This window comes from Hypanus sabinus, chromosome 25 (assembly GCF_030144855.1).
Source record: "Hypanus sabinus isolate sHypSab1 chromosome 25, sHypSab1.hap1, whole genome shotgun sequence".
In the NCBI taxonomy this organism is placed as follows: Eukaryota; Metazoa; Chordata; class Chondrichthyes; order Myliobatiformes; family Dasyatidae; genus Hypanus; species Hypanus sabinus.
Window position 1 is genome coordinate 47,737,754 of NC_082730.1, and position 24,764 is coordinate 47,762,517.

Sequence of the window (24,764 nt, forward strand, 5' to 3'; positions counted from 1 at the left end):
TGACATGCACGCCAATGGGAGCAGCTAATAGGTAATGGGGATATGTTACCATTTGAACAATAAGAAATTAGACTGATTTTGTATCTATATTTCTATAAATTTTTTGTTAGAAATTTGGAAAATGAGTAGTAAGTAATGATTATTTCCCTAACAGATGAAAGGTTGCAGTCATGTTAATAAATGTTCTAAACTCTAGATCAAGCAGGTCACCATTAGCTCGAAATCTAGTGACCTTGCTGTTCTGGTGTGTCATAATTCAAAGTAACATTTAAATGCCAGATGACTAGTGACATTTTATTACAATTCTTTCAATAATCTTTTCTCTAATGTAATCTTAATAGATGGCGGTATTGTGAGACGTGGCTGCTATTAGATGAAGTCTCCCATCTTCTCTATTATAATGGAGTATTTGCTACTGCAATGCCTGAGAGACTTCTCTAATAGTGATCTGCTTTTTGTGCATGGACTCATTTTAAAAGACAAAAGAGGTATTTTGGGAGCATGTGCAGTTGTGAGTCTTGAAGATTTCAACATAGAAACATAAAAAACCTACAACATAATACAGGCCCTTCAGCCCACAAAGTTGTGCCAAACATGTCCCTACCTGAGAAATTACTAAGTTCAAGTTGCTTTTATTGTCATTTTGACCGTAAACTGCTGGTACGGTACACAGTAAAAACGAAACAGTGTTCCTCCAGGACCATGGTGCTACATGAAGCAACACAAAACTACACTAGACTATGTGAGACAGCACAAGGCTACACTAGACTACGTAAAAACAACATAAAAACTGCACTAGACTACAGACCTACACAGGAATACACAAAGTGCACAAAACAGTGCAGGGCAGTACAGTAATTAATAAACAGGACAATAGGCACAGTAAAGGACAAATTGCGATGTCAGTCTAGACTCTGGGTATTGAGAAGTCTGATGGCTTGGGGGAAGAAACTGTTGCACAGTCTGGTCGTGAGAGCCCGAATGCTTCGCTACCTTTCGCCAGATGGCAGGAGGGAAAAGTGTTTGTGTGAGGGGTGCATAGGGTCCTTCACAATGCTGTTAACTTTGTGGTTGCAGCGTGTGGCGTAAATGTCTGTAATAGCAGGAAGAGAAACCCCGATGATCTTCTCAGCTGACCTCACTATCTACTGCAAGGTCTTGTGATCCGAGATGGTGCAATTTTAGAACCAGGCAGTGATGCAGCTGCTCAGGATGCTCTCAATACAACCTCTGTAACGTTCTCCTTCGGGTGTAACGAAACGCCGAATTTAACGTCCGGATAAACCACAGTTAATAAGAACCAGATCGCAGTAAGATTAACCATTTACTGTTCACTCTTCACATTAACATATGGTGAAAACTGTTGATAAAACAATACAAGATTGATACAGTATTTGTTCCTTCCTTAATATCACATTTCAAGTGTAAATACTTGCAAAGGTGACTATAACTACATTACACTAAGGTGCAGTATACAGGGAGAGTTTACCTGCTCCATTGACTACTTTAAATACACTTCCATGCAAACTATCCGCGACTCTTTAACTAACGAAAGCATAAACATTATCTACCGTCGTTATCTCTAACAGGATCAGCATTAACATCTTAGTTCAATATATCGATTATCTATTAACTTACAGCGTTGCTCTCACTCTGATTTCTCATGCCTGCAAAACTGCTTGTGCTCAGGTGAGCCTCGTGGAAAGCCCCCACCCTCGCGCTAATTTCAAACCGGTGTTTTCCCACAAGACGCGGCGAAACCGGATGTGACGTCATCGCATGCCGATATATTTTACATGCAATGAATACACTTTAAACACTTCTAATTCTAACTAGAAAATACTATTGAATGAATTACTAAGCGAAAATATTATAAACTAAATAACTGTCGTAAAGACAGCACACTCCCCGCTTGACCTTCGTAAGGTCACAATGAGCAGAGTACAAAACTTAGTCTCTTAATCAGTCATTGGGTAGAAGTAGAATAACTTCTGTAACTGGCCTTTGGTAAATTTTCACATCGCCTTGGTCGGTAGTCTTCAATTCGATCTTCCTGACATGTCCATCCTCGCTAGGGAATGTAGCAGTGATTCTGGCCGTTGGCCAGCTGTTGCGAGCGACTTGCTTGTCCCTGAGCAGGACTAGGTCTCCAACTTGAAGATTCCTGCGGGGTTCTGTCCACTTTTGTCTCTGTTGCAACGAAGGTAGATATTTTTGTCTCCAGCGGGACCAGAACTGATTTGCCAGAGCCTGGACTTGTCTCCATTGCTTTGTGTACAAATCCTTGTCTGAGAAGTCTCCTGGTGGAGGAGGTGCTCCTGCCTTCTGCGTAAGGAGCGTTGATGGCGAAAGTATAAAGGGGTTTTCTGGGTCAGAAGACACAGGTAGGAATGATTGTGCGTTTATAATGGCTGTGACCTCTGCCATTAGGGTGCACAGTACCTCGTGGGCCAATCGGGTGCGTTGCTGTATCTCGGGTTTCCTTTTCCGGGTTTTCCGTAAGGACGTGAACCGTTTGACTGCCTGCTCTTTGTTATCTGGTGAGCGCTGGCGTGGTTCTCTGATTGGCAATGGGGCAACCCCATTATTTGCTTCATCTCTGAAGACCTTGGTGTCTTTGGTTTTTAAAGAAATGGTATCTTGAGCTGATTGTGCAAGTTTGTTGTCATACTTCGTTAGAGCGAAGACTGACTGGCCCAGCGACTCGTCGCTTGCCTCGCGCTTGTTAACGCCTTGTTGTGCTTCCTTGATGCACGGGACACTCGGGCAGGGTTGAAAGATTGAATGGCGGCCACTCTCTAGCACATTGGTCTTGAGTGTGTTAACCATCGGTTTGTGTACGTCACCGAGACACACCTCTCCTATCACCACCCAGCCCAGATCCAGACGTTGCGCGAAGGGGGCGTTGAGTGGTCCATTGATCTGCTGCCTAACCTTGTGTACCTGGATAACATCTCTTCCTAATAGCAGGAGTATTTCCGCTTTCGGATCCAGTTCTGGGATGTGTTTGGCGATGTGGTGGAGATGCGGCTGGTGTAGCACCGCACTTGGTGTCGGGATCCCAGCGCGGTTATTCATGATTTCATTGCACTCTAAGAGCGGAGGGAGACAGATGACGACTTTACCATCCAGGGACTCGATCTGGATGCCTTCTGCCTTCCTTCCTTGGGTTTCCATGTTGCCTGAGCAAGTTTTGAGGTAGTATGGGAACCGCTCACTCTCAATGTTGAACAATTTAAAGAACTCTGGACTGACTAGTGAACGATTGCTCTGATCATCCAGAATCACATAGGCTTTGATGGCCTTGTCTTTGGCTCCTTTAGGGTACACCTTAGTGAGGCAGATCTTGGAACAAGAACGACTTGACTGAGCTTGACCGCAAACTTCTGTACAGTTCGTGCTGACAGCTATTGACCTAGAGTGAGCCTCTCCCTCCCCGCCGTCCTGTTGTGGGGGTGAAGGAGCGCTCTCGGTTTGTGGTGACAGGTCGGGATGCATGGCCTCGACGTGATCTGGGCTGCCACATTCCGGACACTTCACGGCGATCGTACACTCTCTGGCGAGGTGAGAGGTTGAGGAACAGCATCTAAAACATATTCTTTTCTCCTTGAGAAGAGCCGTCCTCTCTTTAAGGGGTTTTTCCCTAAACATTCTGCATGCTTTCAGGGGGTGAGGTTTGTTATGCAATGGACAATACTTGCCAGGGTCGTTGTTAGTCGTAAGGGCTTCGGTCTTGAGCACTGACACGGGTTTATCAATGTTGAAAACATTCGAAACGGATCTGCCTGGCTTGGTGTAAATCGAACTGCTTCCTGGACCTACAAGGCTAGGGTCGTTTCGCCTCTTCGCCTCCTTGCACACAAACCTAGTGAGGAGCTCAAAGGGAGGAAATCGACCATCGTGGTCTTCCTTGTACTCTGAGGCAACAGTCAGCCACTTGTCCTGCAGCCCAAATGGAAGTTTGTCCACAATTGGTCTAATCCCGGATGGAGTATCTAGGAATACTAGACCAGCTGAATAGCCATCTTCTTTGGCGCCTTGGATCTCCATGAGTAAATCTCCGAATTCTCTTAACTTAAAGTGATCTTTGGCTGACACCTTAGGAAAGTTTTCCAGACGTCGATATAGCGCCCCTTCAATAATGTCGGGGGACCCATATCTCTCCCAAAGTCTCTCCCACGCTTCGCTTAAGGCTAGCTCAGGTTTGTTGATGTACACTGAACGCATGCGTCTCACCTGGTCGCGTGATTCTTTCCCCAGCCATTTCGCCATAAGGTCCAACCTTTGGGTTGCACTGAGCTGGACCCCGTCAATCACGTTGGTGAATGTGGAGAGCCAAGCACGGTAATTTTCGGGTTTATCGTCAAACTGGTACAGTCCCGAAGTGACGAGATCCCGTCGTGCTAAATACTGCAGCGTGGGATCGGCTGCAAGCGGCATGCGGGCTGGAGAAGTACGTTGGCGCCCATATGACTGAGAACGCACGTTTCTCATGGAATTTGCCATCCTGGATTCAACCTCCGCGTCTCTTCGCATCGAACTTTGTAACTTTGGTGTCAAAGTATATCGGTTGTCAGCTCTTTCATTCTTGACTTCATCGCGGGGCCGCGAGGGTAAATTCTCTTCCTCGTAGCTGGGGAAGTTATCGAATAGGTATGGAGAGGGGAGACGAGCCTGCCTGTCTGCTTGATATTGTACATAGTCGCTCGTGCGTTCCAGTCTGGTCCTTTCCAAAGCAGAGCTTGTTTCGGTCAGATCACGCGACCCTTCAGCTTCTTCTATGTACTCTGCTTCCACCCTGGCAGCTTCTCCTTCTCCTTCTAGCTGCAGCACATGCAACTCTGTCGATATTTTTGTCATTTCCAACTGGGTTTCGGCTTCTCTGGCGGCCCTTTCTTTCTGGATTTCGGCTTCTCTGGCAGCCTCTTCTCTTTGGATTTCGGCTTCTCTGGCAGCCTCTTCTCTTTGTCTGGCGGCCCTTTCTTTCTGGATTTCGGCTTCTCTGGCAGCCTCTTCTTTCTGGATTTCGGCTTCTCTGGTGGCCAGTTTCATTTTCAAAACTGCTTCTTGTCTGGCGTAATGCAGTCGCACCTTGGCGGCTTCTGCCTTGGCTCTTGCCTGTGCGGACTTACTTGATGTCGTTCTACTGCCCTTGTCGCTGGGCGCCATCGACTTGATCCCGGATCGAGCTGACATTGCAGCACTTGGAACACCTGATAACGCCCGGGTGGGCTTACTTGATGTCGGTTTACTGCCCTTGTCGCTGGGCGGCGTCGACTTGATGCTGGATTGAGCTGACATTGCAGCACTTGAAACACCTGATAATGCCGCTTTTTCACTATAACGTTCTCCTTCGGGTGTAACGAAACGCCGAATTTAACGTCCGGATAAACCACAGTTAATAAGAACCAGATCGCAGTAAGATTAACCATTTACTGTTCACTCTTCACATTAACATATGGTGAAAACTGTTGATAAAACAATACAAGATTGATACAGTATTTGTTCCTTCCTTAATATCACATTTCAAGTGTAAATACTTGCAAAGGTGACTATAACTACATTACACTAAGGTGCAGTATACAGGGAGAGTTTACCTGCTCCATTGACTACTTTAAATACACTTCCATGCAAACTATCCGCGACTCTTTAACTAACGAAAGCATAAACATTATCTACCGTCGTTACCTCTAACAGGATCAGCATTAACATCTTAGTTCAATATATCGATTATCTATTAACTTACAGCGTTGCTCTCACTGTGATTTCTCATGCCTGCAAAACTGCTTGTGCTCAGGTGAGCCTCGTGGAAAGCCCCCACCCTCGCGCTAATTTCAAACCGGTGTTTTCCCACAAGACGCGGCGAAACCGGATGTGACGTCATCGCATGCCGATATATTTTACATGCAATGAATACACTTTAAACACTTCTAATTCTAACTAGAAAATACTATTGAATGAATTACTAAGCGAAAATATTATAAACTAAATAACTGTCGTAAAGACAGCACAACCTCTGTGGAATGTGGTGAGGATGGGGGAGGGAGATGGACTTTTTTCAGCCTTCGCAGAAAGTAGAGATGCTGCTGGGCTTTCTTTGCTATGGAGCTGGTGTTGGGGGACCAGATGAGATTCTCTGCCAGGTGAACACCAAGAAATCTGGTGCTCTTAACGATCTCAACAGAGGAGCTGTCGATGTTCAGCGGGGAGTGGTTGCTCCATGCTCTCTTGAAGTCAACAACCATTTCTTTTGTTTTGTTCACATTCAGAGACAGGTTGTTGGCTCTGCACCAGTCCGTTAACCGCTGCACCTCCTCTCTGTAAGCTGACTCGTCGTTCTTGCTGATGAGACCCACCGCGATCGTGTCATCGGCGAACTTGATGATGTGATTTGAGCTAGGTATCGCTGCACAGTCATGGGTCAGCAGAGTGAACAGCAGTGGACTGTGCACGCAGCCCTGGGGAGCCCCCGTGCTCAGTGTGATTGTGTTGGAGATGCTGCTCCCAATCCAGACTGACTGAAGTCTCCCAGTGAGAAACTCTAGGATCCAGTTGCAGAGGGGAGGTGATTCCCCCATAGCCCTCTATTTTTCTAAGCTATCCAAAAGTCTCTTAAAAGACCCCATCATATCTGCTTCCACCACTGTTGCCAGCATCCCATTCCATGCACTCACTATTCTCTGAGTAAAAAAACTTACCCCTGACATCACTTCTGTACCTACTCCCCAGCACCTTATACCTGTGTCCTCTTGTGACAACCATTTCAGCCCTGGGAAAAAGCCTCTGACTATCCACACAATCAATGCCTCTCAAAATCTTACACACCTCTATCAGGTCACCTCATCCTCCATTGCTGAAAGGAGAAAAGGTCAAGTTCACTCAAACTATTCTCATAAGACATGCTCCCCAATCCAGGCAACATCCTTGTAAATACCCTCTGCACCCTTTCTATGGCTTCCGCATCCTTCCTGTAGTGAAGCGACCAGAACTGAGTACAGTACTCCAAGTGGGGTCTGACCTGGGCCCTATATAGCTGCAACATTACCTCTTGGCTCTTAAATTCAATTCCACAATTGATAAAGGCCAATACACCATACACTTTCTTAACCACAGCGTCAACCTGTCCAGCTGCTTTGAGCGTCCTATGCACTTGGACCCCAAGATCCCTCTGATCCTCCACACTGCCAAGAGTCTTACCATTAATACTATACTTTGCCATCATATTTGACCTACCAAAATGAACAACACCACACTTAACTGGGTTGATCTCCATCTGCCACTTCTCAGCTCAGTTTTGCATCCTATCAATGTCCTGCTGTAACCTCTGACAGCCCCTCCACACTATCCACACCTCCAACCTTTGTGTCATCAGCAAACTTACTAACCCATCCCTCTGCTTCCTCATCCAGGTCATTTATAAAAATCACGAAGGGTCCCAGAACAGATCCCTGAGGCACTCCACTGGTCACCGACCTCCATGCAGAATATGATCTGTCTACAACCACTCTTTGCCTTCTGTGGGCAAGCAAGTTCTGGATCCACAAAGCAATGTCCCTTGTATCCCATGCCTCCTTACTTTCTCAATAAGCCTTGCATGGGGTACCTGATCAAATGCCTTGCTGAAATCCATATACACTCCATCTACTGCTCTTCATTTATCAATGTGTTTAATCACATCCTCAAAAATTTCAATCAGGCTCATAAGGCACGACCTGCCCTTGACAAAGCCATGCTGACTATTCCTAATCATATTATATCTCTCCAAATATTCATAAATCCTGCCTCTCAGGATCTTACCAAGGATCTTGAGGATCAATTTACCAACCACTGAAGTAAGACTCACTGGGTCTATAATTTCCTGGGCTATATCTACTCCCTTTCTTGAATAAAGGAACAACATGCACAACCCTCCAATCCTCTGGAACCTCTCCCATCCCCATTGATGATGCAAAGATCATTGCCAGAGGCTCAGCAATCTCCTCCCTCGCCTCCCACAGTAGCCTGGGGTACATCTCATCTGGTCCCAGCGACTTATCCAACTTAATGCTTTACAAAACCTCCAGCACATCCTCTTTCTTAATATCTACATGCTCAAGCTTTTCAGTCTGCTGCAAGTCAGCACTACAGTCACCAAGATCCTTTTCCATAGTACCCTTGCTATTTCCTCCGGTTCCATACACACTTTCCCACAGTCACACTTAATAGGTCATATTCTTTCACATCATATCCTCTTGCTCTTCACAGACTTGTAGAATGCCTTGGCATTTTCCATAATCCTGCCCGCCAAGGCCTTGTCATGGCCCCTTCTGGCTCTCCTAATATCCTTTTTAAGCTCCTTCCTGTTAGCTTTATCTTCTAGATCCCTAACATTACCTAACCCTCTGAACCTTTTGTAAGCTTTTCTTTTCTTCTTGACTAGATTTATTACAGCCTCTGTACACCATGGTTCCTGTACCGTACCATAACTTCACTCTCATTGGAACGTACCTATGCAGAACTCCACACAAATATCCCCTGAACATTTTCCACATTTCTTCCGTACTTTTCCCTGAGAACATCTGTTCCCAATTTAAGCATCCAATTTCCTGCCTGATAGCCTCATAATTCCCCTTACTCCAATTAAAAGCTTTTCTAACTTGTCTATCTCTCTTCAATGCTATTGTAAAGGAGATAGAATTATGATCTCTATCTCCAAAATGTTCTCCCACTGAGAGATCTGACACCTGACCAGGTTTATTTCCAAATACCAAAGTACAGTCTCTCCTCTTGTAGGCTTATCTACATATTGTATCAAGAAACCTTCCTGAACACACCTAACAAACTCTACCTCATCTAAACCCTTTGTTCTTGGGAGATGCCATTCGATATTTGGGAAATTAAAATCTCCCATCACGACAACTCTATTATTATTGCACCTTTACAGGATCTGTTTCCCTATCTGCTTCTCAGTATCCCTGTTAATATTGGGTGGCCAATAAAAACACCCATTAAAGTTATTGACCCCTTCCTCTTCGTAACCTCCACCCACAGACACTCCGTGGACAATCCCTCCATGACAAATATTAATAAATAAAGGGCATAATGATAATCATGCAGGTGGTTCAAAAGGCTTTTTTCGTACTGTATAATTCTATCATTACATTCTTGTTTCCTGAGTGTTCTAGTCAGATCCACTGTACGAATGATAGCAGGAATTCAGTAGCAGCAGGCAGTCCCTAATGGGGAGGATGCAAGATGTCCTTGTGGACACCAAAGGAAGACCCCCCACTGGTACTGGCAGTAGAGACCTGAGCTAAGGGCTCCCACAGATCCAACTCCTTGTTGAGGCTGGGCTGATGGTTGTAGCCCACCACTAGTTTTTGTTTAAATTCATTTTTTAATCCATGGAATTGTACACAAAGTGTTGAAGACTCCTGAACTTAAAGTATAGAAATGTAGCTCCGTACCAAGTTATCAGCAATTAGGGCGAGGTTTTGAATAAATACTGTAGAATACAGTGCAGTTCATATCCTTCAACCCACACTATTCCAACCCTTTAACCTACTCCAAAATCAATATCAGTCTTCCCTCCCACATATCCCTCTTAGGGACGGGATCTACTTGCATCTGGAAAAGCACTGGGGATAGTCAGGATGGCTCTAGGGGGCGTCATGTCTTACCAACAAACATTTCTGGAGTTGTACTTATTAAAGAAGGTTGTCAAAAGATTTATCAGGATAAAGACTATTTGGAAATGTGGTTAGAAAAATGGCAGATGTAGTGTAATACAGATGTGTGAGGTATCACACATTGGGAGGTCAAATGTAAGAGGAAAGGATACAGTAAACAATAAGTGAAGAATGGAAAACCATTAATAAGTACACACACACACCCACCTTTTTGCTTTGAAAGGAAAATAGAATTCATGGAAATAAATTTAGTTACAGCAAAGTAAATACACTTAAAATATAATTAGATTGAACCCTTGAACCGGAGAATGAATAACCACAATGGAGTTTACATAAATCTGCCCAGGATCGTATTTGTAAACATAATGTCTGTCCAGATGATTGAAGCTGTTCTAAGGGGATTACATTATCTGAATACTTAAGGTGTCGATTACTCTTTCCAATAACTTGTGTGTGGTATCAGGCTGAAGCAGGTCTCATGGTTACAGTGGTTCTTTCATCTTTCCTTTTGAAATACTGTTGCCCTCTAGAGGTAAACTGATGGTAATTGAATGAGACGGCTCCAAATGATTTTTCAAAAATCCTTCATTCATTTGTTGCTGTGCTAAATGTTTGAATGCATCCAAGTCACCCGTGGAAAGCCTACTGAGGATTCTTAGTAAGTTCCGTAGTTTGCTAAACATTATTTTGCTGTTCAGTGAAGTTTCAGCTACTTCTGTTTTGCAGAGTATGCTGTCATGTTGTAACAATAGAGTGACCTTTAGGATATTTATACAAGACTTTTGAATGCTCGATTAATGCCTACCTAGACTAAAGAGAAATACGAGAAAGCTTTGGATGAATTGAGTAAATGTACCCCTCAGTACATGGAGAATATGGAGCAAGTGTTTGAACAGTGCCAGCAGTTTGAGGAAAAACGTCTGGTTTTCTTCAGAGAAGTCCTGCAAGACATCAAACGACATCTAAACCTTGCTGAAAACAACAAGTGAGTATTAATTAAAGCCATTTTATTTTGGGGTTCTGGGCAGTACTGGCAAAGCCAACATTTTTTTTGCCCTTGAAAATTATGTCGAACTGCAGTCTTATTAGAACCATAGAATACAACATAGAAACAGGCCTTTTGGCCCTTCTTGGCTGCGCTGAACCATTTTTCTGCCTCATCCCACTGACCTGCACCTGGCCCATATCCCTCCATACATCTCTCATCTAAGTACCTGTCCAAGTTTTTCCTTAAGTGTTAAAAGTGTTTACCACTTCATCTGGCAGCTCATTCCACACTCCCACCACTCTCTGTGTGAAGAAGTCCCCCCAATGTTCCCTTTAAACTTTTCCCCCTTCACCCTTATCCCATGTCCTTTGGGTTTTTTTTCCTCCCCTAGCCTCAGTGGAAAAAGCTGACCATTTCTAGTCCATACTGTTGGGTGGGGAGATCCAGGGTTTAGACCCAGCAGGTAATCCCGATCAGGATTGTGTGCAAAGGAAGGGAAACTCTTGTCCTTTGTGGACACCTGCCTATTGTACAAATTGTCAATTTCCCTACCGTGTCAGTAGGACAATGGAGAGAATTGAGTTTGCAATAGGCTAGGGTTAAAAAGGATTTGAAACTGATAGATTCCATTTTAGAGGAGCATTATTCCTGCATATTGTGTTTCTAATTTAAAAAAAAACTAATTCTTTGGCCTCAATCGTTCTACCTGATCAGTCTCCTCTTGCTGTGATGGAACCATCAGATATTTGTCCTAGTTGTCCAGAGAAATTGCACCTGCATCTTTCTGCCCATCTGCTCTGTCCTATTTGATGACTACTCAGTTACACAATCTCTTCTTCTTCTTTGAGTTTTTAACGACAGTTGGCATCCACACTGTCGCATTACTGCCATCTTCAGGATTTCCTGTCCCTCATTGTCCATTCGCTTGACTGCCTAAAGTCGTCTTTCCAGTCCCATCGCCCTTAAAAAACTAAACAACCATTTCCTCCCCTGATCACTCTCCCCACATTCCAATAAACCATTAACACTGTTCTCTACCAGTCCTATTTTGCATAATTGTAGCATTTGTTGTCTTTCCTGTGCAAGTTTCCCGCATGAAGTAAGGATATGCTCTACTGTTTCAGTCTCCTGACATAGATCACAGTCTCTATTGACCACAATATGTAGTCCAGTTGCCTTTTGCTCTTCAACAAGAACTCGGGCACTGTCGGACTTGAACATTTTTGATTTTTTAGTAGTGATTTAGTTTCTTGATTTTCATATCTGAAATTTATAATTTCACACCAACTAGATGAGTATGAAATTAAGAAGGGCATTGAAAGGGTGAATATGCACATTTGTTGGGAAATCAAGATGCAGAGGATGTAAATTTAAGGTGAGAAGGTTAAGAACTTGGGCAAATTTTCCACCCAGAGAGCTGTCAGAGGATGTGTTTAAGGTAAGTACTTTAACAGCATTTAAAAAGTACTTGGGCATGTACATGGATAGGAAAGGTTTAGAGGAAATGGGTCAAAAATGGAGAGTTGGAACTTGCTTAGAAGTGAATTTTGGTCACCGTGGACCTGTTTTGAAGCTGTATCTATGTCTTAAGCCATCAAAATTCCATTCCATAGATGTGTTAACAGCAGGATTCAGCTGGTGATTCTACTATCTTTAACTGCTACTTGAACTTCATTGACTTGTCGCACATCTTTATGCTCTGCACTAAAAGCCTTTCCTCCTCGCAGCTTGTTCAGTTGTCAATAAAGAATTAATGGAGAAAGACCCATGAAACTGGAGTCTCTGGAAAATTTAAAAAAGGTATTTTAGTGGCAGTCTGAATGGTGAAGCAGGCCTGGCAGGATTCCTGCAAGAAGCTTCCTCTTCATTGTCATACAACTTTCAGAGCCTTATCCAAGGGGGTGGGAGAAGCATTTAAAATCAATCTGAATCCAAAAGTGACACTGCATCAGGAAATTGGGCTACGTCAAAAAAAAAGTGCTGAGTTACTAATTACCTTTTATGTGTTTGTCTCCTCAAGTTACGCCAACATTTACCGAGAGCTGGAGCAGGTCATCCGGGTTGCAGATGCACAGGAGGACCTAAAGTGGTTCAGCACTACATATGGACCCGGAATGGCGATGAACTGGCCCCAGTTTGAGGTAATTTTCCCCCAAATCTCTCAATACCACAAATGTAATTCTAACAATACCGTTTTAAACAAAAATTACTGCAACCTTGAAGGGCTGTTTTACATGAAGCTGCCCTGCTCTTCAACAATTTGGTCAGTGACTAATCTATAACTTCAAAAGGTAATAGCAGCAAGTAAATTAGTAAAGGATGTTTGGAAATGTATAAATTTGTGTGATGTAGGAAAACTGTAGATCTGTGACAGCCTTGTCAGGAGATTGAGGTGGATCATGCTCCCTGCCCCCATTTGCAGTAGGAGCAACATGAAGATTGTTCTGTCTGGCTGCATCATTGCATGGCACAGAAGTTGCACGGCATCAGACTGCAGGACGGCACAGAGGACAGTAAACACTAAAAGAGAGGATCACCAGGGTCTCCCTCCTCCCCCATTAGTGACATTTACCGGGAGCACTGCAGACAAGAGGCCTGAAGCATTGTTGAGAACCCTACCGCCCATCCCACAATCTCTTTGGCCCACTACTGTCACAAAGGAGCATCAGGACTGGGACTGTCAGACTGGGTAACAGGCTTTGAGACTAACCACCACCAGGGCCTCGTCACTAGGACAGCAAGCTGTTTACCGTTACCTGTGATGAAAACTACATGCCTTTGAATTGTAGTTTATTAACTTACTTTTGGTAATATTTTGGATTGGGATGTATGTTTAGTGGTCCAGAAAAATGCCATTTCATTTGGTTGTATATATGACTATAAACTTGAATGTGAGCTTGAAATATCCCTTGTAGTTGCTAAGTAAGGAGAATCCTAAAAAAGACTAGAATAAGTATGTTAAGAGCAAAAGGATTAGTGAGTAGTGAAACATGTCATAACAATTGTGTGGTAAGCTGCATGTGGTACCACAGAAAATGGGTGAGGTATGTATCTGCCATTGGAAAGTTAGTGAGTTCAAGGGGGTGAACAGTGTAATCTTGGAGCATGGGTGTTGGAGACCGTGAGGATAGATAATGGAGGGCTACTTTTTAGATTGGAGAACTGTGATCAGAGGTGAACTGCAAGGTACTGAGACTTTTGTTTATTATATATTAGTGAGGTGGACAATAGTTGGTATGATTAGTAGATGGAACCAACATCATTGGCATAATGGATGGTGAAGAAAGTTGTTTAAGGTTACAGCAAGATGTATATTAACTGGGAAAGTCAGCAAGAGAATGGTAGGTAGAATTGAATTTGGGCAAGTGATGCATTTTGGGAAGTTAAACCAGAGCAGAACAAACATAATGAATGACAGAGCAGGCCAGGTCTTCATTCCTTGGAATAAAGGCAAACGAGGGGCAATCTGATAGGAAATGTTTAAAGTTATGAGAGGCATAGATAAGGTGGATGGTAGCAGTCTTTTTCCTAGTGTAGGGGAGTGCAAAACTAGAGGCATAGGGTGAGGGTGTGAGGGGGGAAAATTGAAAAGGGACCTGAAGGGCAACTCTATTTAGAGAGTGGTGGGTACGTGGAATGAGCTGTGAGAAGAAGCTGAAGAAGTTACAATACTATATTAAGGAGCATTTGGATAGGTACATTGAGGGATGTGGGCTAAGAGGAATATGAACCAAGCACAGGGCGATTCTCTCTGTTCTTCACAGGAGCTTTGGAAATAAATATTGAATTTGCCGCAGAGATGCAAGGGTATCTGGAGGAAAGGAACCACAGCTGATCATAATCCCCTCTTTGACACTTGAAATGATTGACTTCCGAACCCCTGGTGGTTTTCATGTGCTTAAATAGTAGTTTGGTGTCAGGATATTCAAGCGAAAGAGATCTCTTTTCTTCACACGTTCATTGGGTAAAGTGTTATGGAGAGCTATATTACTTCAGAGGGATCAGAGCTAGATATATTTGCCTTCATGAAAGTAGAAGAAATGGTTTTGAGAGAAATGGGACTAGCTTAGCTGAAGGAGCTGTTACTGTGCAGTATGATGCTAAGTGTCAGAGGCAAATGTTGCTGTTAGACATAATGAACAAAGATGAAACATTATGGTCTACATTTCTTCAAACTCATCTTTATTTTGAATTGTCAGTTTTGATGTACAGTAAATTTCTCCTCAAAGGAGAGATTTTATTGCTTTATTGCAACTTGTTTCAAAAGTTTGCCTTGCTCTCTGCACCTATCCATGATGTTGTTCACAACTATGTTAAGAGTTCATAGTCTTTTCACTTTTGAGGTTCCCATCCAGTACTGAAACAAAAGAGCAAATGGCATATTGTTTGCGTTGTCAAAAAAGATCAAAATTAGCCTGGAAGAGTTTTAACTACCTTTTTTTGGCACAGGTGTCTTTTTCAAAACAGAATGGTGATAATACATTGAAGAAGACATTCAATTAACCTTTAAATGAAGAACTGTTTATGACAGAATTGTTAGAAGAATCTGAAATAAGAATGTTTCTATCTATCTCGATTGGCTGTATGAAATGGAAACTTGTAAGACTGCATGTATTTGCATCCAGATAGTTGAATATCTTTCCTAAAAGGGGTGGATGAAACTTGTCTTTTACAGGAATATTCTCCCGACATGACTCACACTATTGCAAAAAGGGAGAAAGTAAAAAAGGCTAACGAAGGTATTTCTCTGACGAATGTTTCACCAGGAGGAGAGCAGGTGACTCACAATGTCGATCGGGGCAGGTAGGTGCACACTAAAAGTTTCAAATATTGATTTTCAAATCAATATTTATAGAACCCATGTACATGTTTTAAGCCGAGCTTTAACTTCATTACTGGATACATACTACACTCAAGGGGTCCACTCAGACAGAGAACTTGTATTTTGAGACTTGAACGTCTCAGTATTTGACAATAAAGGCTGTAACAGGGTGTTATTTAATGAACTGGATTTGTTTAGTGAGCTTAAGGTATAGGAACCTTTAGAAGACAGTGATCATAATATAGAATTCACCCTACAATTTGAGAGGGAGAAGCTGAAGTCAGTTGTATCAGTATTACAATGGAGTAAAGGGAATTAGAGGCATGAGAGAGGATCTAGCCAAAGTTGATTCGAAGGGGACTCTGGCAGAGATAACAGCAGAGTAGCAATGATTGGGATTTCTGGGAGCAATTCGGAAGGTGCAAAATAGATATATCCCAGAGAAATAGTATTCTAAAGGCAAGATCACACAACCATGACTAACAAGAGAAGTCAAAGCAAACATAAAAGCAAAAGATAAAACCATATAATAGAGCAAAAATTAGTGGAAAGTTAGAGGATTGGGAAACTTAAAAACCACGAGAAGGCTACTAAAATGCCATAAGGGGAAAAAGATGAAATATGAAGGTAAGTTAGCCAACAACATCAAAGACCATACAAAAAATTTTTTTTAGATAATAAGGTGTAAAAGAGGCAGAAGTAGATATTGGACCACTGGAAAATGGTGGTAGTAATGAGGTACAAGGAACTGGCAGACGAAATTGAGTAGGTATTTTGCATCAGCTTTCACTGTGGAAGACACTAGCACTATAGGGGAAGTTTGAGTGTCGGGACAGTGAGTGCAGTTGCTATTACTAGGGAGAAGGTGCTTGGGAAGCTCAAAGTTCTGAAGATAGATGAGTCATCTGGACCAGATGGATGATATCCCAATGTTCTGAAAGAGATAGCTGAAGAGATTGTGGAGGCATTATTAATGTTCTTTCAAGAATCAATAGATTCTTGAATAGTTCTGGAGGACTGGAAAATTGCAAATGTCACTCCACTCTTCAAGAAGGGAGAGAGGCAGAAGAAAGGAAATTATAGGCCAGTGACTCTGACTTCAGTGGTTGGGAAAATGTTGGAGTTGATTGTTAAGGATGTGGTTTTGGGTACTTTTATGTACATGATAAAGTAGACTATAGTCAGCATGATTTCCTCGAGAGAATCTTGCCTGACAAATCTGTTAGAATTCTTTGAAGACATAACAAGCAGGATAGACAAAGGAGAATCGTTGATGTTGTATACTTGGATTTTTTGAAGGCCTTTGCTGAGGTGCTGCACATGAGGCTGCTTAACAGGATAAGAGCCCATGATATTACGAGAAAGATTCTTGCATTGATAGAGCAGTTGCTGATTGTCAGGAGGCAAAGAGTGGGAATAAAGCAAACCTTTTCTGTTGGCTGCTGTTGACTAGTGGTGTTCTGCAGGAGTCGGTGTTAGAATCCCTTCTTTTTATGATGTATGTCAATGATTTTGACAGAATTGATAGCTTTGAGGCCAAGTTTGCAGAAGTTACAAAGATAGGTGAAGGCGCAGGTAGTGTTGAAGAGGTTGCAGAAGGACTTGGAGAGATTAGGAGAATGGGCAAAGGTGGCAAATCAAATGCAGTATGAGAAGTGTATGGTCAAGTACTTTAGAAGGAATTAAAGCATAGGCTATATTCTAAATGGGGAGAAAATTTAAAAATCCAAGGTGCAAAGGGACTTGGGAGACCTCATGCAGGATTAATTTGGAGTTCGAGTTGGTGGTGAGGAAGGCAAATGCAAGGTTAGCATTCATTTCAAGAGGATTAGAATATAAAAACAAGGATGAAATGCTGAGGCTTTATAAGGCAATGGTGAGCCCTCACTAGGAGTATAGTGAGCAGTTTAGGGCTCCTTAAGAAAAGATGTGTTGACATTGCAGAGTGTTAAAAGGAGGTTCATGAGAATGAAAGGCTCATCGTATAAGGAGCGATAGATGACTCTAGGCTTTTACTTGCTGGAATCTAGAAGAATGAGGAGATTTCCATTGAAACCCACCTGTTACGTTTTGTAACTTCAAAACATTAAATGAATACAAAAGGAACTTGGGAGTCTGAGGAAATGCAGGTGTAGTTCAAGTTTATTTTAAGCGAGGTGTGTACATATCATGTGGTGATGTATGCAATTAACATAATTTTACTTATAACTGGTAATTATTTAAATGAACAAGAATGCTTAATCAACCAATATATTTACAAGATTGCTGAAATATTATTGAAATCTTAAATACGCAACACTCCACCCTGCTTAGCTATAAACTACAACTCTGTAAGAAAGTGCACCCCACTTATGTACGCAGTATGTTATACAATTCAACTGTTACATACAGATGTCTACAGCAGAGTAAATTTAATTTGACCCATTCAGGCCTAAAGACTAATTGCTGCAAAGGATTTATTATTCTTGTGGGATAACATCTTCCCTAAGAAGGGGGATCACTCTGCTTGTCAGGAGAGACTTGCGGCTGTGAAACAATCTCAGGTTCTGGGGCCGCCTCTGTGGTGGTTGTAGGAGTTGACTGAGACTGCAGGAAGTGGTTCTGACAGCAGAAGCCAACTGTCTTCTATAACAATTGACTCTGCTTTCCGCAACTGATTGATATGTCGTCTTCAGATGATTTCAGACTCGATCTCCACTGTGTAGCGTGATTCAGTTTATCTTTCATTAGAGCAATAGACAATAGACAATAGGTGCAGAAGTAGACCATTCGGCCCCTCGAGTCTGCACCGCCATTCTGAGATCATGGCTGATCATTCACTATCAATACCCAGTCCCTGCCTTGTCCCCATATCCCTTGATTCCCCTATCCATCAGATATCTATCCAGCTCCTTCTTGAAAGCATCCAGAGAATTGGCCTCCACCGTCTTCCGAGGCAGTGCATTCCACACCTCCACAACTCTCTGGGAGAAGAAGCTCTTCCTCAACTCTGTTTTAAATAACTGACCTCTTATTCTCAATCCATGCCCTCTGGTACTGGACTCTCCCAACATCTAGAACATATTTCCTGCTTCAATCCTATCAAATCCTTTAATTATCTTAAACGTTTCAATCAGATCCCCTCTCAATCTCCTCAATTCCAGTGTGTACAAGCCCAATCTCTCCCATCTCTCCCATCTCTCTGCGTAAGACAGCCCTGCCATCCCAGGAATCAACCTAGTGAATCTACGCTGCACCTCCTCAATTGCCAGAATGTCCTTCCTTAAACCTGGAGACCAAAACTGTACACAATATTCCAGGTGTGGTCTCACCAGGGCCCTGTACAAATGCAAAAGAACATCCTTGCTCTTGTATTCAATTCCCCTTGTAACAAAGGCCAACATTCCATTTGCCCTCTTCACTGCCTGTTGCACTTGCTCATTCACCTTCATTGACTGGTGAACTAGGACTCCTAGGTCTCTTTGCATTTCTCCCTTACCTAACTCGACACCGTTCAGACAATACTCTGCCCTCTTGTTCCTGCTTCCAAAGTGGATAACTTCACATTTATTCACATTGAATGACATCTGCCAAGTATCTGCCCACTCACTCAGCCTATCCAAGTCTCCCTGTATTCTCCTAATGTCCTCTTCGCATGTCACACTGCCACCCAGTTTAGTATCGTCAGCAAACTTGCTGATATAGTTTTCAATGCCCTCATCTAAATCATTGACATAAATTGTAAAGAGCTGTGGTCCCAATACAGAGCCCTGTGGTACCCCACTAGTCACCTCCAGCCAGTCTGAGAAACACCCATTCACTGCTACCCTTTGCTTTCTATCTGCCAGCCAGTTTTCTATCCATGTTGAAACCCTGCCCCCAATGCCATGAGCTCTGATTTTACTCACCAATCTCCTATGTGGCACCTTATCGAATGCCTTCTGAAAATCTAGGTACACAACATCTACTGGCTTACCCTCATCTAACATCCTTGTTACACCCTCAAAAAACTCCAACAGATTAGTCAAGCACTCCAACAGATTAGTCAAGAATTCTACACTAGAATACTACAGCACAGTACACGCCCTTCAGCCCTCGATGTTGTGCCGACCCCTGTATTCCTTTAAAAAAAAAGTACTAAACCCACACTACCCTGTAACCCTCTGTTTTTCTTTCATCCATGTGCCTGTCCAAGAGGCTCTTAAATACCCCTAATGTTTTAGCTCCGCCACCATCCCTGGCAAGTCATTCCACAACCCTCTGTGGGGGAAAAAAAACAAACAAACCAACAAACTTACCCCTGATGTCTCCCCTAAACTTCCCTCCCTTAACTATGTACATATGGTGTTTGCTATTTGTGCCCTGGGAAACAGGTACTGACTATCCACCCTATCTTTGCCTCTCATAATTTTGTAGACCTCTATCAAGTCCCCTCTCGTTCTTCTATGCTCCAAAGAGAAAAGTCCCAGCTCTGTTAACCTTGCCTCATAAGACTTGTTTTCCAATCCAGGCAACATCTGGTAAATCTCTTTACCATCTCCATAGCTTTCACATCCTTCCTATAATGAGGTGACCAGAATTGAACACAATACTCTTAAGTGTGGTCTCACCAGAGATTTGTAGAGTTCCAACATGACCTCTTGAACTCAATCTCCATATTAATGAAGCCTAGCATCCCATAGGCCTTCTTAACTATCCTATCAACCTGTGCAGCGACCTTGAGGAATGTATAGATTTGAACCCCAAGGTCCCACTGTTCAACCACACTCTTAAGTAACTGACCATTAACCCTGTACTCAGCTTTCTGGTTTGTCCTTTCAAAATGCATCACCTCACACTTATCCAGATTGAACTCCATCTGCCACTTTTCTTCCCAAATTCTGTATCTTGTCAATATCCTCTTGTAACCTTCGACAACCTACAGCTCCATCCACAACTCCTCCAATCTTCGTGTCATCCACAAACTTACTCACCCATCCTTCCGCCTCTTCATCCAGGTCACTTATAAAAATCACAACGAGCAGTGGTCCCAGGACTACTACCCTCTGCTTTCTTCTTGTAAGCCAATTTTTTATCCAAACAGCCACTGATCCCTTGCCTCATGACTTTCTAGATGAGTCTCTCGTGAGGAGAACTTGTCAAATGCCTTGCTAAGATCCATGTAGACCACATCTACCACCCTACCCTCATCAATTTCTTTTGTTACCTCTTCAAAAAGCTCAATTAGCCTTGTGAGGCATGACCTTCCCTTCACAAAGCCACGTTGACTATCCTTGAGTAGACTGTACTTCACTAAATGCTCGTAGATCCCATCCTTAATCCTTTCCAATAGTTTGCAGACCACCGATGTAAAACTCACTGGTCTATAGTTCCCAGAATTCTCCCTATTACCATTTTTAAACAAGGGAACTACATTTGCCATTCTCCAATGCTCTGGCATCTCCCCTGCAGCCAAAGAGGATTCAAAGATCATAGCTACTGCTCCAGCGATCTTTTCTCTCATTTCCCACAGCAACCTGGGGTATATCACATCCAGCCCTGGGGACTTATCAATCTTAATGTTTTTAAGAAGATCCAACACTACTACTTCCTTAATTTCCACATTGTCCAGCACTCAGGCCTGTTCTATTTCAACCTCACTCTGATCAAGGTCCTTTTCACTTGTGAATACTGAAGCAAAGTATTCATTTAGGACCTCGCCAACCTCCTCCGCCTCCGGGCACATGTTACCCTCTTTATCCTTTAGCGGCCCCACCTTCATTCTTGTCATCTTTCTGTTCTTCACATACGCATAGAACGCCTTGGGGTACTCCTTAATCCTGCATGCCAAGGCCTTCTCATGCCCCCTTCAAGCTCTCCTAGGTCCTTTCTTAAGCTCCTTCCATGCTACCCTATATTTCTCATGAGCCCTTCCTGCTTCTTATATCTAACATATGCTTCTTTCTTCCTCTTGACGAGTCGCCTCACATGTTTCATCAGCCACGGTTCCCTTTTCCTACCATTTTTTCATTGCCTCAGTGGGACAAACCTATCCTGAACCCAGCACAAGTTTTCTCTAAACTTCCTCCACATTACTTCTGTGCTTTCACCCATGAACATTTATTTCCAATTTATTCTTACTAGTTCCTGCCTCATCCCTTCATAGTTAGCCCTTTCCCAGTTAAGCACTTTCCCATTTTGTCTGATTTTATCCTTTTCCATAGCTATGCTGAAGCTAAGGGAGTTGTGGTCACTCTCACCAAAATGTTCCCCCACCAAGAGGTCTGTCACCGGACCAGGTTCATTACCCAGAATTAGATCCAGTATAGCCTCTCCTCTCATCAGCCAGTCCACATACTGTGTCAGGAATTCTTCTTGAACGCACCTGACAAATTCAGCCCCATCTATCCCCCTTGCACTCAGGAGGTGCCAGTCAGTATGAGGGAAGTTGGAATCATCCATAACTACAACCCTATATTTCCTGCATCATTCTGAAATCTGCCTGCTTATCTGCTCCTCGGTGTCCTGAGGGCTATTTGGGAGCCCATAGACTACTCCCAGTACAGTGACTGATCCTTTCCTATTTCTGACTTCCACCCAGACCGACTCAGTGGACACTCCCACTGCAGTGTCCTCCCTTTCTTACTCCACCCCCTTTTCTACCTCCCATCCTATTCTTTTTAAAACAACTAAACCATGGTATCTGCATCAGCCAATCCTGTTGTTCCTCCAGCCAAGTTTCAGTAACGGCCATAACATCGTAGTTCCACATACTGATCCATGCTCTAAGTTTATCCCCTATATTTCTGAGTCCCACACCAGGACTGCTTCTCCAGGAGTGAAATATCGAACCTCCTTTTTGAGAAGCTTTCAATTAGTCTCAGCTGTTTATCCTGTATCTTCCCTCTGAGATTGGGTTTGAGGAGATCAAAATGCAAGGAATGACCCTTGAACAGCAGAGCTGGTGAGTGGTTGGCTGTGGAACGTGTTGCATTATGATATGCAAGGAGGAGATTACTGAGCTTCTGGTTTAGTGTTAGTATAGTGAATTCTGCTGCCATTGCTTGCAATGCAATCTTTAGACTCTGAACAAACCTTTTCCACCAAGCATTTGCAGCTGGGTGGTATAGTGCAAATGTAACTTTTAGAAATCCGTTTTTAGGAATGATTGAAACTAATCCACCACAAACTGTGGTCCATTATCACTGACTGAGTGCTCTGGAATGCCAGTCTCTTTGACACTGTCTTGAGGTTTTGGGGATGTTCCTTGTCATCCTTATCAGTAACAATGATGTCATCCAGGTAACACCAATTGCCTGTGCAGACACTTTCAAGGAGCTCTGAACCTGGATTGGAAGATCTCTCTGCTCAGCAACACTGTTAAAGACCTTACCCTTAACAGTATCCTGTCTCCTTGCATTTGCCTTACCAAGGTCCAACACCTTACATTTATCTGGGTCCAACTCCATATGCCATTTCTCAGTGTATAGATCAGTTGCAGATACATCGCACTGTATTCTTTGCCAGGCTTGTACACTCTCCATAACTCCACCAATCTTAACATAGAAACGTAGAAAACCTACAGCACAATAAAGGCCTTTTGGCCCACAAAGTTGTGCCAAACATGTCCCTACCATAAAATTACTAGACTTCCCCATAGTCCTCTATTTTTCTAAGCTCCATGTACCTATCTAAAAGTCTCTAAAAAGACCCTATCGTATCTGCCTCCACCACCAGCAGCCCATTCCACGTACTCACCACTCTCTGAGTAAAAAACTTACCCCTGACATCTCCTCTGTACCTACTCCCCAGCACCTTAAACCTGTATCCTCTTGTGGCAACCATTTCAGCCCTGAAGAAGCCTCTGACTATCCACACAATCAATGCCTCTCATCATCTTAAACACCTCTATCAGGTCACCTCTCATCCTCCATCACTCCAAGGAGAAAAGGTAGAGTTCGCTCAACCTGTTTTCATAAGGCATGCTCCCCAATCCAGGCAACATTCTTGTAAATCTCCTCTGCACCCTTCCTATGGTTTCCACATCCTTCCTGTAGTGAAGTGCCCAGAACTGAGCACAGTACTCCAAGTGGGGTCTGACCAGGGCCCTATATAGCTGCAACATTACCTCTTGGCTCCTAAATTCAATTCCACGATTGATAAAGGCCAATACACCGTACGCTTTCTTAACCACAGCATCAACCTGTGCAGCTGCTTTGAGTGTCCTATGGTCTCAGACCCCAAGATCCCTCTGATCTTCCACACTGCCAAGAGTCTTACCATTAATACTATATTCTGCCATATTTGACCTACCAAAGTGAACCACTTCACACTTATCTGGGTTGAACTCCATCTGCCACTTCTCTGCCCAGTTTTGTATCCTATCAGTGTCGCACTGTAACCTCTGACAGCTCTCCACACTATCCACAACACCTCCAACCTTTGTGTCATCAGCAAACTTACTAACCCATCCCTCCACTTCCTCATCCAGGTCATTTATAAAAATCACAAAGAGTAAGGGTCCCAGAACAGATCCTTGAGGCACTCCACTGGTTACCGACCTCCATGCAGAATATCTACAATGACTTTTTGCCTTCTGTGGTCAAGCCAGTTCTGGATCCACAAAGCAATGTCCCCTTGGATCCCATGCCTCCTTACTTTCTCAATAAGGCCTGGATGGGGTTCCTTATCAAATGCCTTGCTGAGATCCACATACACTACATCTACTGCTTTTCCTTCATCAATGTGTCAACAATGTTACATCCTCAAAAAATTCAATCAGGCTCATAATGCACGACCTGCCCTTGACAAAGCCATGCTGACTACTCCTAATCATATTACACCTCTCCAGATGTTCATAAATCCTGCCTCTCAGGATCTTCTCCATCAAGTTACTAACCACTGAAGTAAGAATCACTGGTCTATAATTTCCTGGGCTATATCTACTCACTTTCTTGAATAAAGGAACAACATCTGCAACCCTCCAATCCTCCAGAACCTCTCCCTTCCCCATTGATGATGCAGTGATCATCACCAGAGGCTCAGCAATCTCCTCCTTCACCTCCTACGGTAGCCTGGGGTACATCTCATTCGGTCCTGGTGACTTATCCAACTTGATGCTTTCCAAAAGCTCCAGCATCTTGGTATCATCCGCAAGCTTACTGAACCATCCATCTATATTTTCATCCAGGTTATTTATATACATCACAAATAGCAGATGTCCTAGCATAGATCCCTGCAGAACTCCATGAATTACAGACCTCCAGCTTGATTAAGTCCCTTCAGCCACTACCCTCTGTCTTCCATGGGAAAACCAGTTCTGAGTCCA

General features: G+C 43.2%; 2 protein-coding genes across 6 annotated transcripts in view; one reads left to right on the forward strand and one right to left on the reverse strand.

Moving 5' to 3' along the window:
• Positions 1-24,764, forward strand: part of pacsin1b (protein kinase C and casein kinase substrate in neurons 1b) — a 433,272-nt gene that overhangs the window by 247,257 nt on the left and 161,251 nt on the right. For all 5 annotated transcript variants that reach the window (XM_059950548.1, XM_059950547.1, XM_059950550.1 and 2 more), the window contains 3 exons: positions 10,478-10,653; positions 12,677-12,797; positions 15,332-15,459. In XM_059950548.1, the coding sequence (XP_059806531.1) occupies positions 10,478-10,653; positions 12,677-12,797; positions 15,332-15,459 (425 nt within the window). The remainder of the gene's footprint in view (positions 1-10,477; positions 10,654-12,676; positions 12,798-15,331; positions 15,460-24,764) is intronic.
• Positions 1,101-6,014, reverse strand: LOC132381218 (uncharacterized). The gene is made up of 2 exons (XM_059950546.1): positions 5,747-6,014; positions 1,101-5,468 (listed from the first exon to the last, which is right to left on the reverse strand). Exon 2 carries the CDS (start codon positions 5,299-5,301, stop codon positions 1,963-1,965), a length of 3,339 nt encoding a protein of 1,112 aa, XP_059806529.1. The 5' UTR covers positions 5,302-5,468; positions 5,747-6,014; the 3' UTR covers positions 1,101-1,962.

What these genes read in the sequence shown, in the direction of transcription:
- LOC132381218 (XM_059950546.1), bottom strand. Translation starts at nt 5,301, where the DNA reads ATGTCAGCTCAATCCAGCATCAAGTCGACGCCGCCCAGCGACAAGGGC.